The sequence below is a fragment of the Otolemur garnettii genome, unplaced genomic scaffold (genome assembly GCF_000181295.1).
Source record: "Otolemur garnettii isolate 467f Iridium unplaced genomic scaffold, OtoGar3 scaffold00019, whole genome shotgun sequence".
Taxonomy (NCBI): Eukaryota; Metazoa; Chordata; class Mammalia; order Primates; family Galagidae; genus Otolemur; species Otolemur garnettii.
This window is the reverse complement of record NW_003852414.1, coordinates 6322546-6341270: the sequence shown is the minus strand read 5'-3', so window position 1 is coordinate 6341270 and position 18725 is coordinate 6322546. Positions and strand designations below refer to the sequence as shown.

The following is an 18725-nucleotide window of genomic DNA, read 5'->3' as shown; positions in this document are numbered from 1 at the left end:
CCTGCCACAACGCCCGGCTATTTTTTGGTTGCAGCCGTCATTGTTGTTTGGCGGGTCGGGCTGGGGATTTGAACCCGCCACCTTAGGTGTACGTGGCTGACGCCTTATCCGGTTGAGCTATAGGTGCCGAGCCAATGAATGAATTTTTAATTTAGGGGGAATATGTATGAAAAAAAAACTATCTTCTAAAGATGTTTAATTTTTACAAAATGTCCCTTCAAAACTAGATGGCAATTTATGTCTGTTTCTGCCAGCACCCAAACATTTCTTTTGTTTGCTGATGATATATCCCCACTATAACCACAGCAAGAAGAAACGTCTCTAAAACCATAATTAAGTCAAAATGATATTATAAAATTTTTCACTTTTTTCTTTTTAATCTATTTTTATTTAATAGACCTTATCAACCCTTTTTAGTAGTTTATATTTCATTGCCAAACTTTTTGATCTTTCTATTTTTTTTTTGATCTTTCTAAATAGGAGAGATGTGATTCAGCTATCTCATGTTTAGGGATCTTTAAGATTTAATTTCTGCTAAATTTGAAAGCCAGTTATCAAGTTGGATGTTCCATTTCTTAAATCTCACCTGCAAATAGTTTCTAACAAAAACAAAACAGATTAATTCTTTTAGTAAACAATCTATTTCCTCTGTACTTCATCGGTACTTGGTAGATATTTATGAAACCATGAAGTTGTTAAATAAAACCTTATTTCATTCTTCTTTCTGTTGAGCAACAGTGAAGGGTCCGTCTTTATAATGAGAAACTTATTTTCCCTTTTCACCAGGTGCCTGCTCAAGTCTTTCACAACTGGTACTGACAAAAAAAATAAATAAATAAATAAAGGTTTGAGTTTCTTGATTCACTTTTCAGTTTTAAAGCCAATTAGCTGGCCAGGCACGGTGACTCACACCTGTAATCTCAGTACCCTGGAGGCCAAGGCTGGAGGATCCCTTTAGCTGAAAAGTTCCAGACCAGCCTGAACAGAAGCCAGACATTGTGTCTATTAAAAATAGAAAAATTAGCTGGGAGATATAGGGGGTACCTGTAGTTCCAGTTAGTTAGGAGGCTGAGGTAGAGGAATCCCTTGAATCCAGGAGTCTGAAGTCGCTGTGTGCTAGGCTGAGGCCATGACACTTTAGCTCAGGCAGTAGAGTAAAACTCTGTCTCAAAAGAAAAGGAAATTAGCAATTAAAATTTGAAAAGTAAATTTTAATTTTAAAGGTGTATCTCAAGTAAAACCTATTTCATATAGGAACTAGGTTTGCGCTTACCAAACAAAAATATTTCAACTCATAGTTTGTTCTCTCATTTACTGTTTTAAATTTTAAATATAAATTAAAATTTCAAGTGGTAATGTTGAGTGACAAAATTAAAGTGACTCAGATTCTGTGTCTTCTCTATAACCACTGTGCTGTCATCATTTGTTTTGAAACTCCTGTCCAAGCATAAGGATATGCAAGACCATAGAGGGTGAAGATTCCCAGGCCCCCAAGTGAACTTCAACAATTATGTGCCATAAAGAACTTACATAGGAGGCGTGACGCCTGTGGCTCAAGCGGCAAAGGCGCCAGCCACATACAATTGAGCTGGCGGGTTGGAATCCAGCCTGGGCCCACCAAACAACAATGAGGGCTGCAACCAAAAAATAGCCGGGCGTTGTGGCGGGCGCCTGTGGTCCCAGCTACTTGGGAGGCGGAGGCAGGAGACTCGCTTGAGCCCAGGAGTTAGAGGTTGCTGTGAGCTGTGATGCCACACACTTTACCCAGGGTGACAGCTTGAGGCTCTGTCTCAAAAAAAAAAAAAGAAAGAAAGAAAGAAAGAACTTACATAGGCACCTGTGGCTCAGTGGGTAGGGCAGCGGCCCCATATATGGAGGGTGGCGGGTTCTAACCAGGCCCTGGCCAAACTGCAACAAAAAATAGCTGGGTGCTGTGGTGGGCACCTGTAGCCCTAGCTACTTGGGAGGCTGAGGCAAGAGAATCGCCTAAGCCCAGTGATATGGGACAAGTGACGCCCCAGCCAGCTCAGTTATGCATTTTGTTCAACTGTGACACCTCAGAATGCTGACATTGGAGAGAACTCACCTGCAATGGAAATGTGTGTTCCCTTCTCCACATTCTAGACTGGGTTCCTAATGAAACAGGACACACTTCCTCCTGAACTTCCATACACTGGGATAGACGATTTCACAAGAACCAGGCCATTTTCATTTGTTGTCATTGTCTCAGGATCTGCTGCCTCGTTCTTGGCGGTGTTGGCGGCAGCCGGCAGAGGAGCCAGCAAGCTGGAGTGTAGGCAAGCGGAAGGAGCTTCCCTCCCCCAACAGAGGCTCCGGCAGCCAAAAGAACCTGACAGGAGCGGGAAGATACTGGCGCTGTGTTGTCTCCTCACTCGGACTTCTGGAGATTCCTCCCGCGCATCCCTGATTGGTCTGTTTTCAAAACCTACTCATGATTGGTCTATTTTCAAGACCCAAAAGCTCATTGGACAACTGCCTCTATAATAAGCCAGGTCTCAGGCGCCATAGCAGAAGAGCAAAGAGGTTTGGCACTGTAACACTTGTATCCTGCTCTATGAGATTTGCCCCTTTGAAAGCGCCGTAAACACTTGCAAGGAGGTTTGCCCCTTTGTAAGAGCTGTAACGCTTATATTACTACTGGTCCTGCTCTGCAAGGAGGTTTGGTTCCTTATGAGAGCTATAACACTCGGTGTTATAAAACCTATCTTACTGCTAATCCTACTCTACAAGGAGGTTTGGTTCCTTGTGAGAGCTGTAACACTTATGTTATAAGACCTATCTTACTGCTGATCCTGCTCCACAAAGAAGCTTGGTTCTTTGTAAGACCTATAACATTTATACCTGCTGAATAAAACCTATCCTATGGTCCGTCGCTTCATTCTTCAAACTGCTGAGACCGAGAGCCTGAAAAATTCAGTATCAAAAATCTGGTATCATCAGGAGTTGGAGGTTGCTATGAGCTGTGATGACATGGCACTCTACCGAGGGCAATAAAGTGAGACTTTGTCTCAAAAAAAAGAACTTACATGAATGGTTTAATAAGCTGGGGTGTACATATATCATGGAGACTTTGCTCCTTTTGTATTTATCTGGATGGATTTGGAGAACATTCTCCTTAGTAAAGTATCTCAGGAATGAAAAAGCAAGCATCCTATGTACTTAATACTAATTTGAAACCAGTAGAGGAACTACAGGCCCACAGGCAAGAAAAACAATCAAATTCAAGAAGGGGGGGGTGGAGAAGGGATTTGCATACAAGGTAGGGATATATGGCTCACCTCCTGGGTGAAGGATTCATCTACAACTCAGAATTTACCTTACAAATGCGAACAATGTAACCTAATTGTATACACCCTCCTGTGAATTCGAAATTAAAAAAAGAAAAGAAAAAGAATTTACTCTCCAAACAAATCCATCTGGCTGAGTTCTCTGTTGGGATAACTTTACAACTAATTCTCCAGATTACCCGCTATGCAATATTTACTAAAGGCTAAGTAATTGAAATGTGCTAACTTGAATCCAAAATATATTATTAAAACTCAGCAGTAGGGCAGTGCCTGTGGCTCAAAGGAGTAGGGCCCCACCTCCATATATTGGAGGTGGTAGGTTCAAACCTGCCCCCGGCCAAAAAAAAAAAAAAAAAAGTCTCGGCAGTAATCACAGCAAGTGTTTAAAACTTAGACCAAGAAATGATTAAAGAAAGGAATATTTTGTCACAGACCAGAGCCTGATAGAAATCAAAAGGAGGCTGGTTTTTAGGTGGTTTCAATATTGGTTTTGAATTGTCCATTGACAACACCCCTTTATTTCTTGCACCCAGGACAACTCCCACCACCAGGATGCTTTGAACATTCTTTTATAGACCTTGGTGGCACAGGTCAAGATTAGCCAGGGTGACTAAGTACTGGGTCTCCCAGTCTCAACAGGTCCCAACCAAAACCCCTCATAACCCCAGACCCCACCTCTGCCCTGATCACTGCCCATCTCACCTTTCTCCCTCTGTCAAAGTCATTGCTATTCTTTCACTCACCAAGATCTGAAAGTTTATGTTTACCATCAGCTTTTTCTTCTCTTTCATCCCCACATCCAGGAATATGCAACTCCTACCAGTTTTTACTTTGAAATCATCTTATAATGTTCAAAATCCAAGCATGTAGCGCTCCATCTCTGTGTTTATTTAAGAGCTTCCCAGGTGGACTCCTAGAATCCAATTTTCCTTTTTTCTAAAGTTAATTTATTATTCTACTGAGGCTGATCTTGCTTAATGCTGCTTTTATCTCAAAACATTCAATAGCAAACTTTTTCCTGCCACACCAAGTGGGAAACTGACCTGTTTTATTTCAAGGTCCTTCAAAGTAAGACTCCACCCACTTACTGGTATTGCTGACAATCCTTCAACTTTTACTGGGCCAAGTCAATGTTCCAATTCAAACTTGTTTTCCTCATTCCTGCCCTCAGGCATTTCTCACCCTTCTTCCCTTGCCTAGGACACTCTTCCCTCACCCAGACACCCCCTTCCCTTTGCAAGGATCTCTCCTGGTGCTTCAACCTAGAACAAGCTACATCATCTCTCATTTAGTTTAAAAAAAAAAATGGCAGCAGTAAGGCAGAACTTCTAGACTCCATGCTGTCTTGAGCTTCTATGCTAGTCTTCCATACACCCTTCCAGATCCACTGTCCTCACTTCCCCACCCAGCTCTGAGCCCCAGGAGCCTGACATGTAGGAACCAGCACCTCAGTAGATGCTTAGTCTCTGGCTTCTGGTTGGAGATCTTTACCCCCAACTCCTTTTCTTCGTGATTGCCCTGGGCTGGGTGGTATCTCTTAACCGAAGGTCAGCATTCTTTTCGAGGTGGCCTTTTCTACGTGAATGTTCTTCTGAACCTAGAGATCACTCCCTTCCAAAATCTTTCCAGCCTGGAGTTGGCAACAGTTCTGTTGCCACTAGCCCAGAGGGATCAGATTATTCCCTGTGCTTCCCCTACCATGCACTCTCTAGATAGAATGGCTTTGCGAATAGGTTTTTCCAAAATTGCCCTACTTTGAATGCCCCGTATCTTTTCTCTTGGAATTCTGTATCATTTACTATTTACTCATCTCCTCAGACACACCTGATCCCACCTGTCTCCTGTCTCTCCTGGTTTCTTACTCACAGAGACCCCCTGCCTACCTCCACCCATGGTCACAGTGGTCACCACATCCCCGGGGGGTACTGTCAGCCCCCTGGTCTCCACTAAAGGGAATGGCTGATCAAAACATGGCCTCTATTACTTCTGCTCCAGTGGGAGTCACAGCACCTCTGATGGCCAGGCGGTGGCCAGGAAGCTCTAGTCCCTGCTCACTTGTGGCTTTGCATGGAGTGCAAAGTGTAGCTTATGCAAACTGCCTCCAAGGTGTCTGGAAACACCACCCAGAAGGGCAGGAAGGTGAACACTCATTGGCTAAGCTTGACCAATGACAAGCATGCGATGGGAGGGGCAGAAAGGATACGTCCCTCTTAGTCTTCCCTTCGATGGGCTGTTTTGGAACACTGTGTTCTGTGCAGCCTCTCCAAAGACACCCCACGTGACAAAGCAAGCAGCCCTGTGGTTCCCCGAAGCCAGTTCTGCAGCACCTCTGCTTTTGCTTTTCCAGAGCTCTCTCCCTTCTCCTTCCTTCTCTCTCCCGTCACTCTCAGGACTCTGAACCCTATCTTCCATAAAACACTGACCTCAGTTTTCTAGGGAGCCCAGAAAGGCCCTAACTGTTGCAGATTCCTTCCAGATCCAAGAGTTATGTCAGCTCTTACTGCTTCACGGATACTCCTCTGTATTATATCCATACAGCAGCCTGAGCCACACAGTTCTATCCTAAATCACACCAGACGTGCTGGTTGCCCTTTTTGTAAGTCTTCATCTTATTGTCCAGCCAGATTGTTATATCTCCATGAGTGAAGACCACATTCTATGCAGTTCTGTTTGTATTAAAGAAGATATTCTCCAGTAGCAAATGTTATAATAATTCAAGTGACTTCATTTCTAGGAATAATGAAAGAGTCATAGAATTCGGATTCTCACCTCAAGAAGCTTTGGTAGGAAATTTCTTTCTCCTCTCCCTTCCAGCGATGGAGCGAAATGGTAGAACCCTAATGGGAGGGGCATGAGTTCTGGAATCAGATGGAGCTGGGTTCAATTCTCAGGTCCACTGGGTGCTAGTGCCATGTCCTCAGATCACTCCCCCAAGCTCTCAGGGTCTCAGTGCCCTCGTTTGCTAATTTAGGCAAGAGGGACTGCTATAACATCAGTCACAAGAAGGAATGCAATAAATATCAGCCTCTGTTTGCTGTGTGGTGGTTCTCTTGCTTGACAGTAGGAGAACTTGACACTGGCCCCAGCCATGATTTGACTGCTTCTGGTTGAACAGACTTTGTGAGTCCTGAGTACAGTCTGCAGGAGACAGGTCTGACCACGCAGACCTCTTCCTTCTGAGCCCCAATCTCCAAAGCAAAAGACAAAAGAGACCAACACCCCCTCCAGAGTGAGGTTAATTTGAAAGAACTTTGCGCTTCGTATGTTCAGCTTCACTTTTCTAAATTCACAGTTTACTATGATTTTATCCACCCTAAACTGACATAGTGATGCCAGCATACAGTGTGATTTACATTAAGAGGGGTTTGTGGCTCGGCGCCTATAGCTCAACCGGCTAAGGCGCCAGCCACGTACACCTAAGGTGGCAGGTTCGAATCCCCAGCCCGGACCCGCCAAACAACAATGACGGCTGCAACCAAAAAATAGCCCGGCGTTGTGGCGGGCGCCTGTGGTCCCAGCTACTTGGGAGGCGGAGGCAGGAGACTCGCTTGAGCCCAGGAGTTGGAGGTTGCTGTGAGCTGTAATGCCACGGCACTCTACCCAGGGGGACAGCTTGCTCCTCTGTCTCAAAAAAAAAAAAAAAAAGAGGGGTGTGTGTCCCATAAAGTGAGCTCCCTGGAATATGACTCTGTATCTACCCATAACTGTGCCCAACGGTTCTGGAGCACATGGCTGGCATAGCAACGTTCTATCTCATCGTTAACTTAAACGAGCAACTCATAACTTTATTTTTTTGCAGCCAACACCATCAATTCTTTACTATCACCTTGAGTTTGTCTCCATGCAGAGAATCTCTCCTTCCCTCCATCCTTTCCCCCAGAGCTTATTATTATCCACCGATAGCGTAACTCACGGCATCAACTTAAGTCAGGTTCCCATCTTTTGCTATCAATGGAAAGAAAACTTGATCAGTCTAGCCAGATAACGTCTATCAATTTTCCACACTCAAAAGCTAATGTAAGGATAAACTTTGGCTCTGGGATGTCCCAGGCCATCGAGACTCCAAAAGGAAATAGTAAACAGCAAACAGTAGTTTGATCTAGGGGCCAAATCCTGAGGTTAGAAGTCAAGGGCTTTGGTTCACATCCCTCTTCTGGAAACGGTTCAGTGTGGACCCTTGGCACATGGACAAATTTATTGCCATTCTATTTCTCCTCCTGAACAATGAATCAGTATCTAGAAGAAAGCAGAAAGGCCATCATGTTCCGCCACCTCTCAATTTCTGCAGGAAGAAAGAAATACCAAATGAGAACCTCCCGTCTCGGGGCAGAAATGGTTTTCTCTACAAAGCAGGGCTCGTGCTAAGGGATTGCTCTTATGAAAGGCAGTTTCTTCCTGTAGTCCTTAGGAAATATTCTGTCAAAAAAAAAAAAAGAGATGTTTTGGTTTAATCTATACATGTTTAAAACCATGTATAGATTAGGCTACCATGTGTACTTTGTTGTTGTTTAAAGAAGGGTGTTATGTAATCACATATGTTTGTGTGTATACCAACTATCTTGGCTCGCAGCAACTGCTCCTGGAGCGTGGTACTGGGGAATAAGGGGTGGGTGTCCAGAGGGAGAGGAAGAGGATGAGGAGCCGAACAAGAATGGCACGTGCCAGATCTTTTCTGTCCTCGCTGGCTGGCAGCCCCCAAAATGGAACTCTTGATTTCGGTGAGAAAATCTGAGTTAATGATCTTGTTCTTGCTCTTTCTTTTCTAAGTAATTTAATTAAGATAGAAACAATTGGTGCTTTCTTGCTCGCTGGGCCTGGCAAGGACTCAGAAATAAGTCCACACAAGGAAAGCTGTGAGAGATAGGGGGAGCCTTTTAGGCTGTGAGGAAGCTCTTAGCTCTCTGCCCTATTAGGGGCAAAACTTCGGCGACATGCAAATTTCTGATCGGAAGAAACACCTAAGCAGGTAGGTAGAGGGGAGTCGTGCGTGTCGGTGGAGGTTAAGCCATTTCCTTTTCACGGAAGCCCAGGAGTTGGCAAACCACCTCCCTGCTGCCAGCTGTTGTCATCCTGAGGCTCTCTCCATTCACCCTGTGGATTTGCCACCCCACACATCCTCAAAAAGCAGGATTGAACCAGAAGTCAGCTTCACACCTAGCTCTAAATTTTCTTGAGTTCCATTTTGGAATTGTAGAAAATATCCTTTTGCTGAAAACATCCTTTTTCCTTCTCATCTCCCTTGATCCCTTGCAAGCCTGTGAATTAGGCTGAAAAGGGTCAAGTCTATTAGAATTTATAAGTGGACCCCTATGGAGATGTGTTCCAATAAAATGCTCTGGAATTCTCCATTCACATGGGAAAGATGAAGCTGAATTATATTAAGCTCCATAGAGAGAACATTTAACATTAATGAATTGAAGAAAATGATCATAAGAGCCACATGGTAGAGGCCAATGCCATATCTCTTCCGATCTTGAGTGCTATTTGTATAATGATACGATTACTAGGCCTACTCAGGGCATCTCCACGTAGAGTGGACGCTGTGCTCTTAGCCGATGACTCATTGATTGTAATTTCCAGTTGGCCTCGCTCGTACAGTCCGGGAGAATGAACAGGATCTCATTAAACCAGCTGTTGCACTCCAGGCAGCCAAAGAGCAAGCTCTTATCACCTCTGGTTCTATAATAGATGGTGAAGCAGATGTCTCAGAATTGGCCAAGTCCTCACAAGTGATTCCCGTACTGAAAATAAAGGCAGCACACCCTCTGATTTTATGTGTTCTAGCTATGAATGGTCATCTCTCAGACTGTGACACGACAAACTTCCCCTATCAAGGCCAAACATGGGCAATGTGGGAGGAAATCTGTAGTTCAAGTTTCAGCTCTTGAAGGTGCAGCTCTTGGGGCTTTGGACCTTTGCTCAGCAGAGTAGAAACATGATTCTCTCTCCACTCACATCTGCACAAACTCCCCAGAGAGAGCTGAGCACAAACTCCAATAAGGGTGTGTACAGATTAGTATAAAAGTGCTTGGTAAGTGGTGGCTACTTTGCATCGCTCCTCTCTCCAGCCAAAGCAAGTTTTTGAAACCTGATGTTGGTGCCCAAACCATATTATTGTAATCAATGTTTTCTTAGGTATTGGAGATCCGATAGACATTTAAAAGCCAGCTCATACACAAAAGGTATGCTTTGGGCCGTGTAAACGCTGGTTCAAAAATCTTTCTGGAGACACATGGGGATGCCAATTAAAGCAAAGAAACTTTTCACAATTCCAACAATTCCAAAATGGAACATCCTTCCTTTCAGCCAGGACTAGAAAAGTAAGGGGGCTAGGACCTTCTCTTACTTGTGTCCCTGTAGGGCCTCGCACGATTCTGTGCCCAGAGTTGGTACCATAAGTCTTCAACTCTCCATTAATAGGCCTCCTCTCCTGGCTGGGCACAAGCCCTCCTGGCTTTACTCCTAACCATACTGCAGACCTATGGGGAAAAAAATCCTCTGGGTCATCCAGAAAGCACGAACTTTCATATTGAGCTACGCACCATAGAAATCTACTGTCAATAACAGACAGTGAGCTCCCGTCAGGGAGAACCCCTGGGGGACTGACGGAGTCAATTTTAAGTCCCACTGTGGCACTCATTGACGGGGCAGACATCACCTGGAGGTGCAGAGAGGCACTGGCTAGTCCCCAGGTGGGAGCCATCTCTCCAAGGGTGGGGAAATTCCCACTAGAACCAGCGGATTCCTGATAGTCAGTCTTCATCCTCTGTTTCTGGTTATTCTACAAACCTCAAAGCAAATAATACAGGGGAAAAGTGAAGATTAGAAGGTGAGGCCTCCTGACCTCCAGCAAACAGGTTCATTCTTCTTCCCATTATCTAATGTGGAGCTTAGGCAAGTTCACCTCTAAGGCTTGAGCAGAAAAGACTCTGTCTATCATCCACAACGCATCCCATCGCCCCCGCACCACCAGCGGCTGGGGTGGGCTGGGGGGGGGGTTCTACCTGCAGTGGGAATTATGAAGGTTGGTGGCAGCTCCCTTTAGGATGTGAGAATTCTGTACCAGCTACCCTCAAGCCTAACAGTCTTTTCAGCAGGAAGCACGCAATACATTCCCTAGAAACCCACTTGAGGCTTTCTTGCTCCTCTGCAGATGACTCTGTCTCCAGGTGCAACTCTTGGCCTCCCAGGTGGACAGCTCTTCAAGTCCTTAGGGCACAGGTCTCGGCCATGAACTTCCCCTCATACCTCTCTCTCATGACCGCTTCCCTCTGTGGCCTCATGACCACCAGCACTGCAGACCAGCTCTTAGCAAAGATCCCCAGATCTCTCCATGAGAGTTGTAATTTATTTTAAAGGAACACTTTTCTCCAGTTCCAAACTGGAATTCAACTCACATTGACTAGATGCATTTTTCATGAAAATCATCAAACTGCCGTGTCCCTTTACCAGAGCTGGGCCAAGTTTGGTTGCACCTAAGGTGGGGCGATATGAGATCAGACACAAAGCCGGGCCGTGGCTGATAGAAGCGAGGACCCCTGTGGCTGAAGCTTCATGAAATGCACTTCTGCCCTCACCTGGGGGCCTGAAGCCCAGAGGAGCATGGACGCTCACTCCCTTAGGACGGACTCTGACTTACAAGCTGCATCATTTGAGGTAGAGCATCAGTGTTGGAGTCAGAAGAGCCCAGGCCCAAACACCACTCTCTTTGATTGCTTTGTGACCTTGACCATGAAGTTATCTGCTCTCCTTATGCCTGAGTTTCCCTCTCCAAAGACAAAAGGGGGAAATGACAAGGCCTACTTCATGTGTCTAAGGGCTGTCCAGAAAATACCCAGCCACCCGTGGCTCTATTTTTCCATATTGCGTGGCTGGATATTTTCTGGACCACCCCCACAGTTTACAAGGATTACAAGGGCTGCTGCTGTAACTCGGGTAGAAGTGTTAAATGCTGTGCGCTAAGTGGATGACCGACGATGCTTCCATACGGCAGCTTTCACTAGATTGGGTGCCTGTGATTAATTAATTTATTTTTTTGTACGAAAGGTCTTTATTGGTGGGAGAGGGAGGCTGCAGAGCAGCATGAAGGAGGAGAGAAAAAGAAAAGAGAAAAGAGGAGAGAGAGAGGGAGAGAGAGAAGGAGAGAGGAGGGGAGAGGGGAGAGAGGGTGTGTGTGATTTAAACCTACCTTACACAAAGGCAAGTTAGGGGTCAGTTTGCCAAATAGTAGTAGACAAAGAACATCCAAGCATAGATTCAAGGGAAGTAGAAATGCATAAAACAAGATGCAAAAAAACCCCACACTTACCCCAAACCAGTAGCTCACAATTATTCTTCAATGTCAATGTCCCAAGCCATTCCAGCTGACAAAAATGGCTTTATACAACAGCAAGAGGAACATGCAATTTACAAAACTCCTGGTATTTGTAGCCTGCTAGTTGGTGCAACCTACACATCACCCCCTATAACCCACCCCTGGTCCCATTTGGAAATCACACTCTTTCCAAGAATTAAGACAAAATACAGAATTTATTCAGTTGATTCGGCCCATCGCGTTGGACAAAAGTGTTGCGTTTCATTAGCAAAATGTAAAATCATACTTTCCACAGGACTACTCACGTATTTTACAATGTTAAATATCTATATGTAAGAAAGAGTCTTGGAGGCATTTGATATGCAACATACACAGTATGCTATTTTGATATACAAATGCTTAAAAGAAAATAGAATCATGAGAATTATGAAAGTCGCATCGCTGGTAATTTACAAAATTTTTATTTTTCTGAAAAGTCACATTATCATCCTTAGGGATGTACAGAAATGATGTGGTTTACACAGTTTTATCCACATTCAAAGACACGGCTTGAATGTTTTAAGCATAGCATGTACAGTACAAAATGTTTCCATAGGAACATAAACCAAAACTGTCACTAGTGGCCTGCTGACAGATGACGCCTAATTCATCAGTTAGCCATTCTGAAGGCACTAGTCCAGCATGTTGGTACAATATTGAAGTTGTTCTAGTCACCCAAAACATAATGAATTCAATTATACAAGGATCTATCAACAAAGGCTCAAAGGATTATATAATACACTGGATAATATACACCAATATATACAAAACTAGTCTGAGTTAAATGAAGACCTTATACTTAAATAAGAACCAAGAACAGTAATTTCGGCTATTATCCTCATGATTGGCATTTTTTGAATTTTGAGGAAAGTGCATAGTGAACGGAATCAGTCAGCAGAAATGGTCCTTCTGTGAACGTTCAGTGTCTTTCCTTGGAGTCCTACCACCTGAGAAATGAGAACTTTGAGACCTGGTGAATTCCATTAAAGTAGCTTCACAAATCAAAGACCCGGGGGCCATCTGGAGTAGTCACATTCATGAGTCATCGGAGCCCACACTGTCCCCCAATAAACATCCTCATTCACTGTACAGCTCCACCGTATAGAGTCGGAGGAGGAAGACAGATGCTGTCCTAATTTAGAGCAATCGTATCATCGGTCAGCCATATTCAAGCGTTGGTGGGCCCCGAACGAGATTGAAATAGCCAGCCAGGGCTCCAAGGTCTATGTAGAGAGAGCGTTGTCTCTTCAGCATCTCAGATTCCTCTGTGCTTCCCGTGCATGAAGAATCTGAAAAGAGAAACATTGAAAAGATAAGAAACGAAGTTGCAGGAACATGTCAAATAACTGTCCTGTCTGCAAAGAAATAGTCTTTAAGTTCTAAAGCTTCATCTTTGAGCACCATGGGCCAGTTCACGCAATATGACATCTAAGCCAAAGACTTCAAACCAGGAGTCAGTGAAGGTAAGAAATTAGTTAGAAATCCTGACATATTTTCCAACAGCCCAGATGGTTCTCTTTAAATACAGAAAGGCCAGAGAAGAAGTGGAAACAAGTGTTCCAGGCTGGACATTTGGCTTTGGAGCTAAATGGATTAAGAATGCCACAGATTTTTAATAAAAATGGAAACCCCTCTCCATGTATAGTCAATGCTCCTGGAATGCGTGCTGAGTTTCCTAAGTGGGAAAGATTCATAGCTGGCAAAGGGATTTTTTAAGCTGAGGAGGACAGACATGCAAGTTGACTTTTCAAAATCAGAATTTTATCTGTGCAGGGCAGTGCCATGACGTTTCCAGCCAACGACTGGAGTTTCCTACCATAAGTGAATTCAGCAAAAACCTCATACTTTACCGACAGCAAAAACAGTCATGCTCAATTTGCTTTTACAACCAAATGTTGCAATAGAGCAAGTTTTCAAAAGGCACGTCAGAGGCAATTTCTGATGACTACGGTGCCTAAACTTGGACTGAAAATCTCTTATCATTTGGTGGCAAATGAGCCACTTTTTTTTTTTTTTGGTTGAGGGGAGTTAAAATACTTCAAAAAAAATTTTTACAACTATCTTACACATTTTTTGCAAATATTTTAAAACTACTTTTACAAATATTCTTGCTAAAATTTCTCCAACAACATATGGTACTCAAGAAATCATATCCTCTTTTCCCAAGTGATTTGATGGACTCCATCAGAGGCGTGATGAGAAAAGAAAATGAAAGAAAAAGGCACTGAGCACGGCAGGGCGTTGTTCCTACCAGCAATGTTCTCAGGAAGCTCCAGTTCCTTCCGACTCTGCAGCCTCTTGCGCTCAAAGAGGGCAGAGTCCAGGCTCTGACAGCGTGGCTGGTCCTCCCTGGGGGGGTTCAGGGCCTCGTGTTTCAGTAAATCTGCTGCTCTCGGGCGGTGGTTGGGGTTCCTCTCCAGGGCAGCCTCTATCAGCTCCCTCATGCCTGGGCTGCAGTCTTCTGCTATGTCTTCCAGTGGAGGCGCTTGTTTGTGGATCTGTCAATAAACCAGGTCTCTTAGCAGCTGCAGTACACACGGCAGCATAACAGACACCTGGAAAGTGATTTGCTTCCCACCACTTGCCCTGTGGCCAATAAGGCTCATCCCCCTACACAAGCTTCCCTCTGATTTCCTGAAGACACCGAGTTAAACCCATCTTTTGGTTTAGTGCTGTCAAAGGCATAGGCTAGGTCTGAATATCAGGGACAGCTTCCTATCCGTGGCCGAAAGGTCACTAGGCAGTAATGGTAGAGTGTCTGCTCCTGAATCTGTCCATGATGAAATGGAAGTTGCATGTTCTACTACAAGCTACGCTGGTATGGAGAGCAGTAATTTAACATCTTTAAAAAAAAAAAAAAAAAAAAAAGTGTTCCGGCAGGGCACAGTGGCTCGTGCCTGTAATCCTAGCATTCTGGGAGGCTGAGGAAGGTGGATTGCCTGAGCTCGCGAGTTGAGACCGGCCTGAGCAAGAGTGGGACACCTCTCCCCCATCCCTACTAAAAATTAAAAAAAAAAAAAATCTAGCCAGGAATTATGGTGGGCACCTATGGTCATAGCTACTTAGAAGGCTGAGGTAAGAGGATCACTTGAGTCCCCCAGAGTTTGAGGTTGCTATGGACTATGATGACGCCACAGCACTCTACCCAGGGTAACAGAGTCAGACTCCATCTTAAAAAATAATAATAATGGCTTGGCGCCTGTGGCTCAAGTGGCTAAGGTGCCAGCCACATACACCTAAGGTGGCAGGTTGGAATCCAGCTCAGGCCTGCCAAACAACAATGATGGCTGCAACCAAAAAATAGCCAGGCATTGTGGCTGGTGCCTGTGGTCCCAGCTACTTGGGAGGCAGAGGCAGGAGACTCGCTTGAGCCCAGGAGTTGGAGGTTGCTGTGAGCTATGATGCCATGGCACTCTACCCAGGGGGACAACTTGAGTCTCTGTCTCAAAAAAAAAAATAGTAATAATAATAAACAATAAGTATTCGAAGAACATATATAATTTCATCGGCTGAAAGATTTATGCTACTGAGTGGTCTTTTATTATTACGTATATAAAGGAATGTGATACAACCCATGCTTAATGTAGTGAGTTCCCATTAGAATAGCAGTATTTTCTTTGTAAGAAAGGAGCTTCCCTCCATGGGGGAAGAACATGCAGCGGCCTCTCATGGGTCACTATTTCACCACCATGTGCATCAGTGCAGTGGTCTCCAAACTTTTTGGCACCAGGGGCCAGTTTCATGGAAGACAATTTTCCCAAGGGGTTGGGAGGGGGATTAGATTCTCATGAGGAGTGCATGACCCAGATCCCTCTCATGTGCCCTTTACAGCAGGGTTTGAGCTCCTCTGAGAATCTAACGCTGCAGCTGATCTGACAGGAGGTGGAGCTCAGACAGTGATGCGAGTGATGGAGAGCGGCTGTAAATACAGACGCAGCCTTGCGGGCTCACCCACTGCTCACCTCCTTCTGTGTGACCTCATTCCTAACAGGTCCATGGCCTGGGGCTTGGGGAACAAAGTGTTTCAGACAAAGGACAGCCCCCTCCCCCTCCCACAGCAGGTGGAAGTCACCCCCCAGCCCCAGCCCAGGTTGAGCCCACTTACTATGTACAGGTAGGAGGGGTAGGCTGAGCGAGGGTAGCGCTTCACCCAGGGTGGGGTACCCGTCTGCATGTGGATGAGTGTGGCCCCCAGGCTGTAGATATCTGCTTTGGTTGAATGGCCCCTGCATAGGATTACCTCTGGGCTCATGTAAATCTGAAAAAGATGTGGGAGACATCAGTCAGATTCCCCTCATTGGTCTGGGTTTCCATTTCCCTAACCCAGTTCCAGAAATTGGCTTGTTCTTCTTGATCGTATTTATTGCACGCTGCGTCCCTTTGGAAGAGAAAGTCATTGCTTCGTTCCTTTAAACTAAAGAGAATAATGCAGGCATTCTCTGGGAACCAAGGCAGCTTGGGCTGGAGGTGTCCCAGTCAGCTGACAAAGAACACATTTTCCCACAGACCAAACACATGGTTGATATGGCAGCAAACTGGCCTGGAACCAAGAACCAGCCTGGAACCTCCTCTCCTCAAAGGACTGCAAAGCACTGATCAGGTGCAGCTTATTTTTCTATTAAAACACAATTCCTTTGGCCTTTAAGTGAACACTGCAAACATATTTCCTCCCTTGTCTGTCATTAAATTGCTAAACCTCTATCATCTATGGTGACACAAGGAGACAGACACCTATATTATTAACACCAATTGCTTGGAAGGAAAGAACTTAAAAACTAAAGTGTATGGCTCCGCAGCTGTAGCCTAAGTGGCTAGAGTGCCAGCCACATATGCTGGAGCTGGTGGGTTCAAATCCTGCCTGGGCCTGCCAAAATAACAATGACAACAACAACAAAAAACCTAGCCAGGCATTGTGGCACCTGTAGTCCCAGCTACTTGGGGAGGCTGAGGCAAGAGAATCGCTTAGGCCCAAGAGTTGGAGGTTGCTGTGAGCTGTGACGCCACAGCACTCTACCTTGGGTGACAGCTTGAGATTCTGTCTCAAAAAAAAAAAAAAAAAGAAAGAAAGAAAACAAAACAAAACTAAAGTGTAATGTTGTATTAATAAAAATGATCTTGCAGAGCCATTTTTATAAGCTACCTCTTCTTTCTACCTATCACATAGTCCAGTGGTGAAATATCAAATGCATGCATATTGACACTGTATATGTTCTCTTTGGTTTCATGAATCTACGCTGAATAAGTAGGGCTGGTTGTATAAGTGGGTTCTCTAGGATGTGTTTGTTTCTAAAAAGAAAGTGAAAGAGAGCAAACACTGGTGACCAACAGTCAGTATTCATGGCTTTTGCAGACACTCGGCAGCTAATAATCTAATTATCAATATCTGGCTTTAACCAGTTTGTATAGTGTGTCATGTGAATTTGGGGAAGGGGTTAGGGTTCCCAGAATATTTCAGGGTGAGAAGGTAGAGGACTGGCTTACAAAACCTGGGGAAACTGCCCTGTTTCTCCACCCTTGCCCTGCTTGACTTCCCACAACAGACTTCCGGGCTGGCTTCCTTTTGCTCTCAGCAAACAGGCTACACTGAGCTCCTTGTTCTCAAACTTTCCCTGCAGCTGAGACAGAGAGGATTTGGATCCTGCAGACTTTCTTTCTTATTTTTTTTGTTGAGACAGAGTCTGTCTATGTCGCCCTCGGTAGAGTGATGTGACATCACAGCTCACAGCAACTCCAAACTCTTGGGCTTAAGCGATTCTCCTGCCTCAGCCTCCCAAGTAGTTGGGACTACAGGCGCCCGCCACAATGGCCGGATATTTTTTGGTTGTAGCTGTCACTGTTGCTTGGTAGGCCCAGGCTGGGTCTGAACCCCCCAGCTCCAGTGTATGTGGCTGGCACCCTAGCCACTGAGCTACAGGTGCCGAGCCAATCCTGCAGCCTTTCTTACTAAATACAATCTTAAAGTGATAAAATAAATGCACAAATTGTACCTAAAGTCAACAACAGTGTATGCTTAAAAATGTAGGCGCATAGATCTCATGTTCAGTATTGTTACAATAATTGATTAAAAGGAAAAAGAAAGAAATGCAGTGGGTATTTGCTAACTGCCAATAGAAGAGCAGCAGTCCCCAACCTTTTCAGCAGCAGGAATCAGTTTCATGGGAGGTGCAGGGCAGGGGGCTGGGGAATAGGGCTTAGATTCTCATAAGGAGCACCCGACCTAGATCCCTCACATGTGCAATTTACGGTAAGGTCCGCATCCCTATGAGAATCTAACGCTGCCACTGATGTGATGGGAGGCGGAGCTCCGATGGTGATGTAAGCAATAGGGAGGGGTCGTAAATACAGAAGAGGCTTCGCTCCACCTGCCACTCATCTCCTGCTGTGTGGTCCAGTTCCTACAGGCCATGGACCAGTACTGGTCTGGGAGTCAGGGATCAAAGCAGTAGAGTACATTTCCTCCTTCTACTCGCCCTTTCTAGCAAAGATTAAGCAGAGCATTTTCTGTTGGCATAACTGGCAGTAGCTGAGTGCAGGTGGCCATGCAGGTTCTATGTGATTGCACACCTGGGCAGCATCTGGGGACAGCAGTGTCTTGTCCAGCCTGTTGGCTGGGTGCTGCCCCTCTGGCAGAGCCCCCTGAGCTTCATGGCTCAGAGCTCCTGCTTCCTTAAGCTCTGTAACACCCAGAACAGCCAGAACAGGGGGCCTATTTGGGCTGGTTGGCTAGGAGGCACGAAACCACCCTGATAGGATCAATGTGAGGCTCTCTGAGAGTTCTGCTCCCCTGGGCATGGGCATTCAAGCAACCTAACCTTGATTTGAGATTCCTTGATGTCAGGGAGTGAGCCCTTCACCTCTCAACATTTTTATTAGAAAGAGACTGACCATGTGTGTATGTGATCATTCCATGTTAACTGACAAAGGCCAAACCAAGCACAGTCAGAATAAGAACTTTTTATTTATTTATTTATTTATTTATTTATTTTTTTGAGACAGAGCCTCAAGCTGTCCCCCTGGGCAGAGTGCCGTGGCATTACAGCTCACAGCAACCTCCAACTCCTGGG

At 45.1% G+C, this 18725-nt stretch overlaps 1 protein-coding gene across 1 annotated transcript in view; it reads right to left on the bottom strand.

Moving 5' to 3' along the window:
• Positions 1 to 11863: 11863 nt before the first annotated feature.
• The window catches only part of MAP3K8 (mitogen-activated protein kinase kinase kinase 8), a 28072-nt gene continuing 21210 nt past the window's right edge, over positions 11864 to 18725 (bottom strand). Inside the window, exons 5-7 of the mRNA XM_023511476.1 lie at positions 15767 to 15937; positions 13913 to 14159; positions 11864 to 12950 (exon numbers count right to left, since the gene is read on the bottom strand). Coding sequence (XP_023367244.1) covers positions 12820 to 12950; positions 13913 to 14159; positions 15767 to 15937 — 549 coding nt within the window. The 3' untranslated portion in view covers positions 11864 to 12819. The remainder of the gene's footprint in view (positions 12951 to 13912; positions 14160 to 15766; positions 15938 to 18725) is intronic.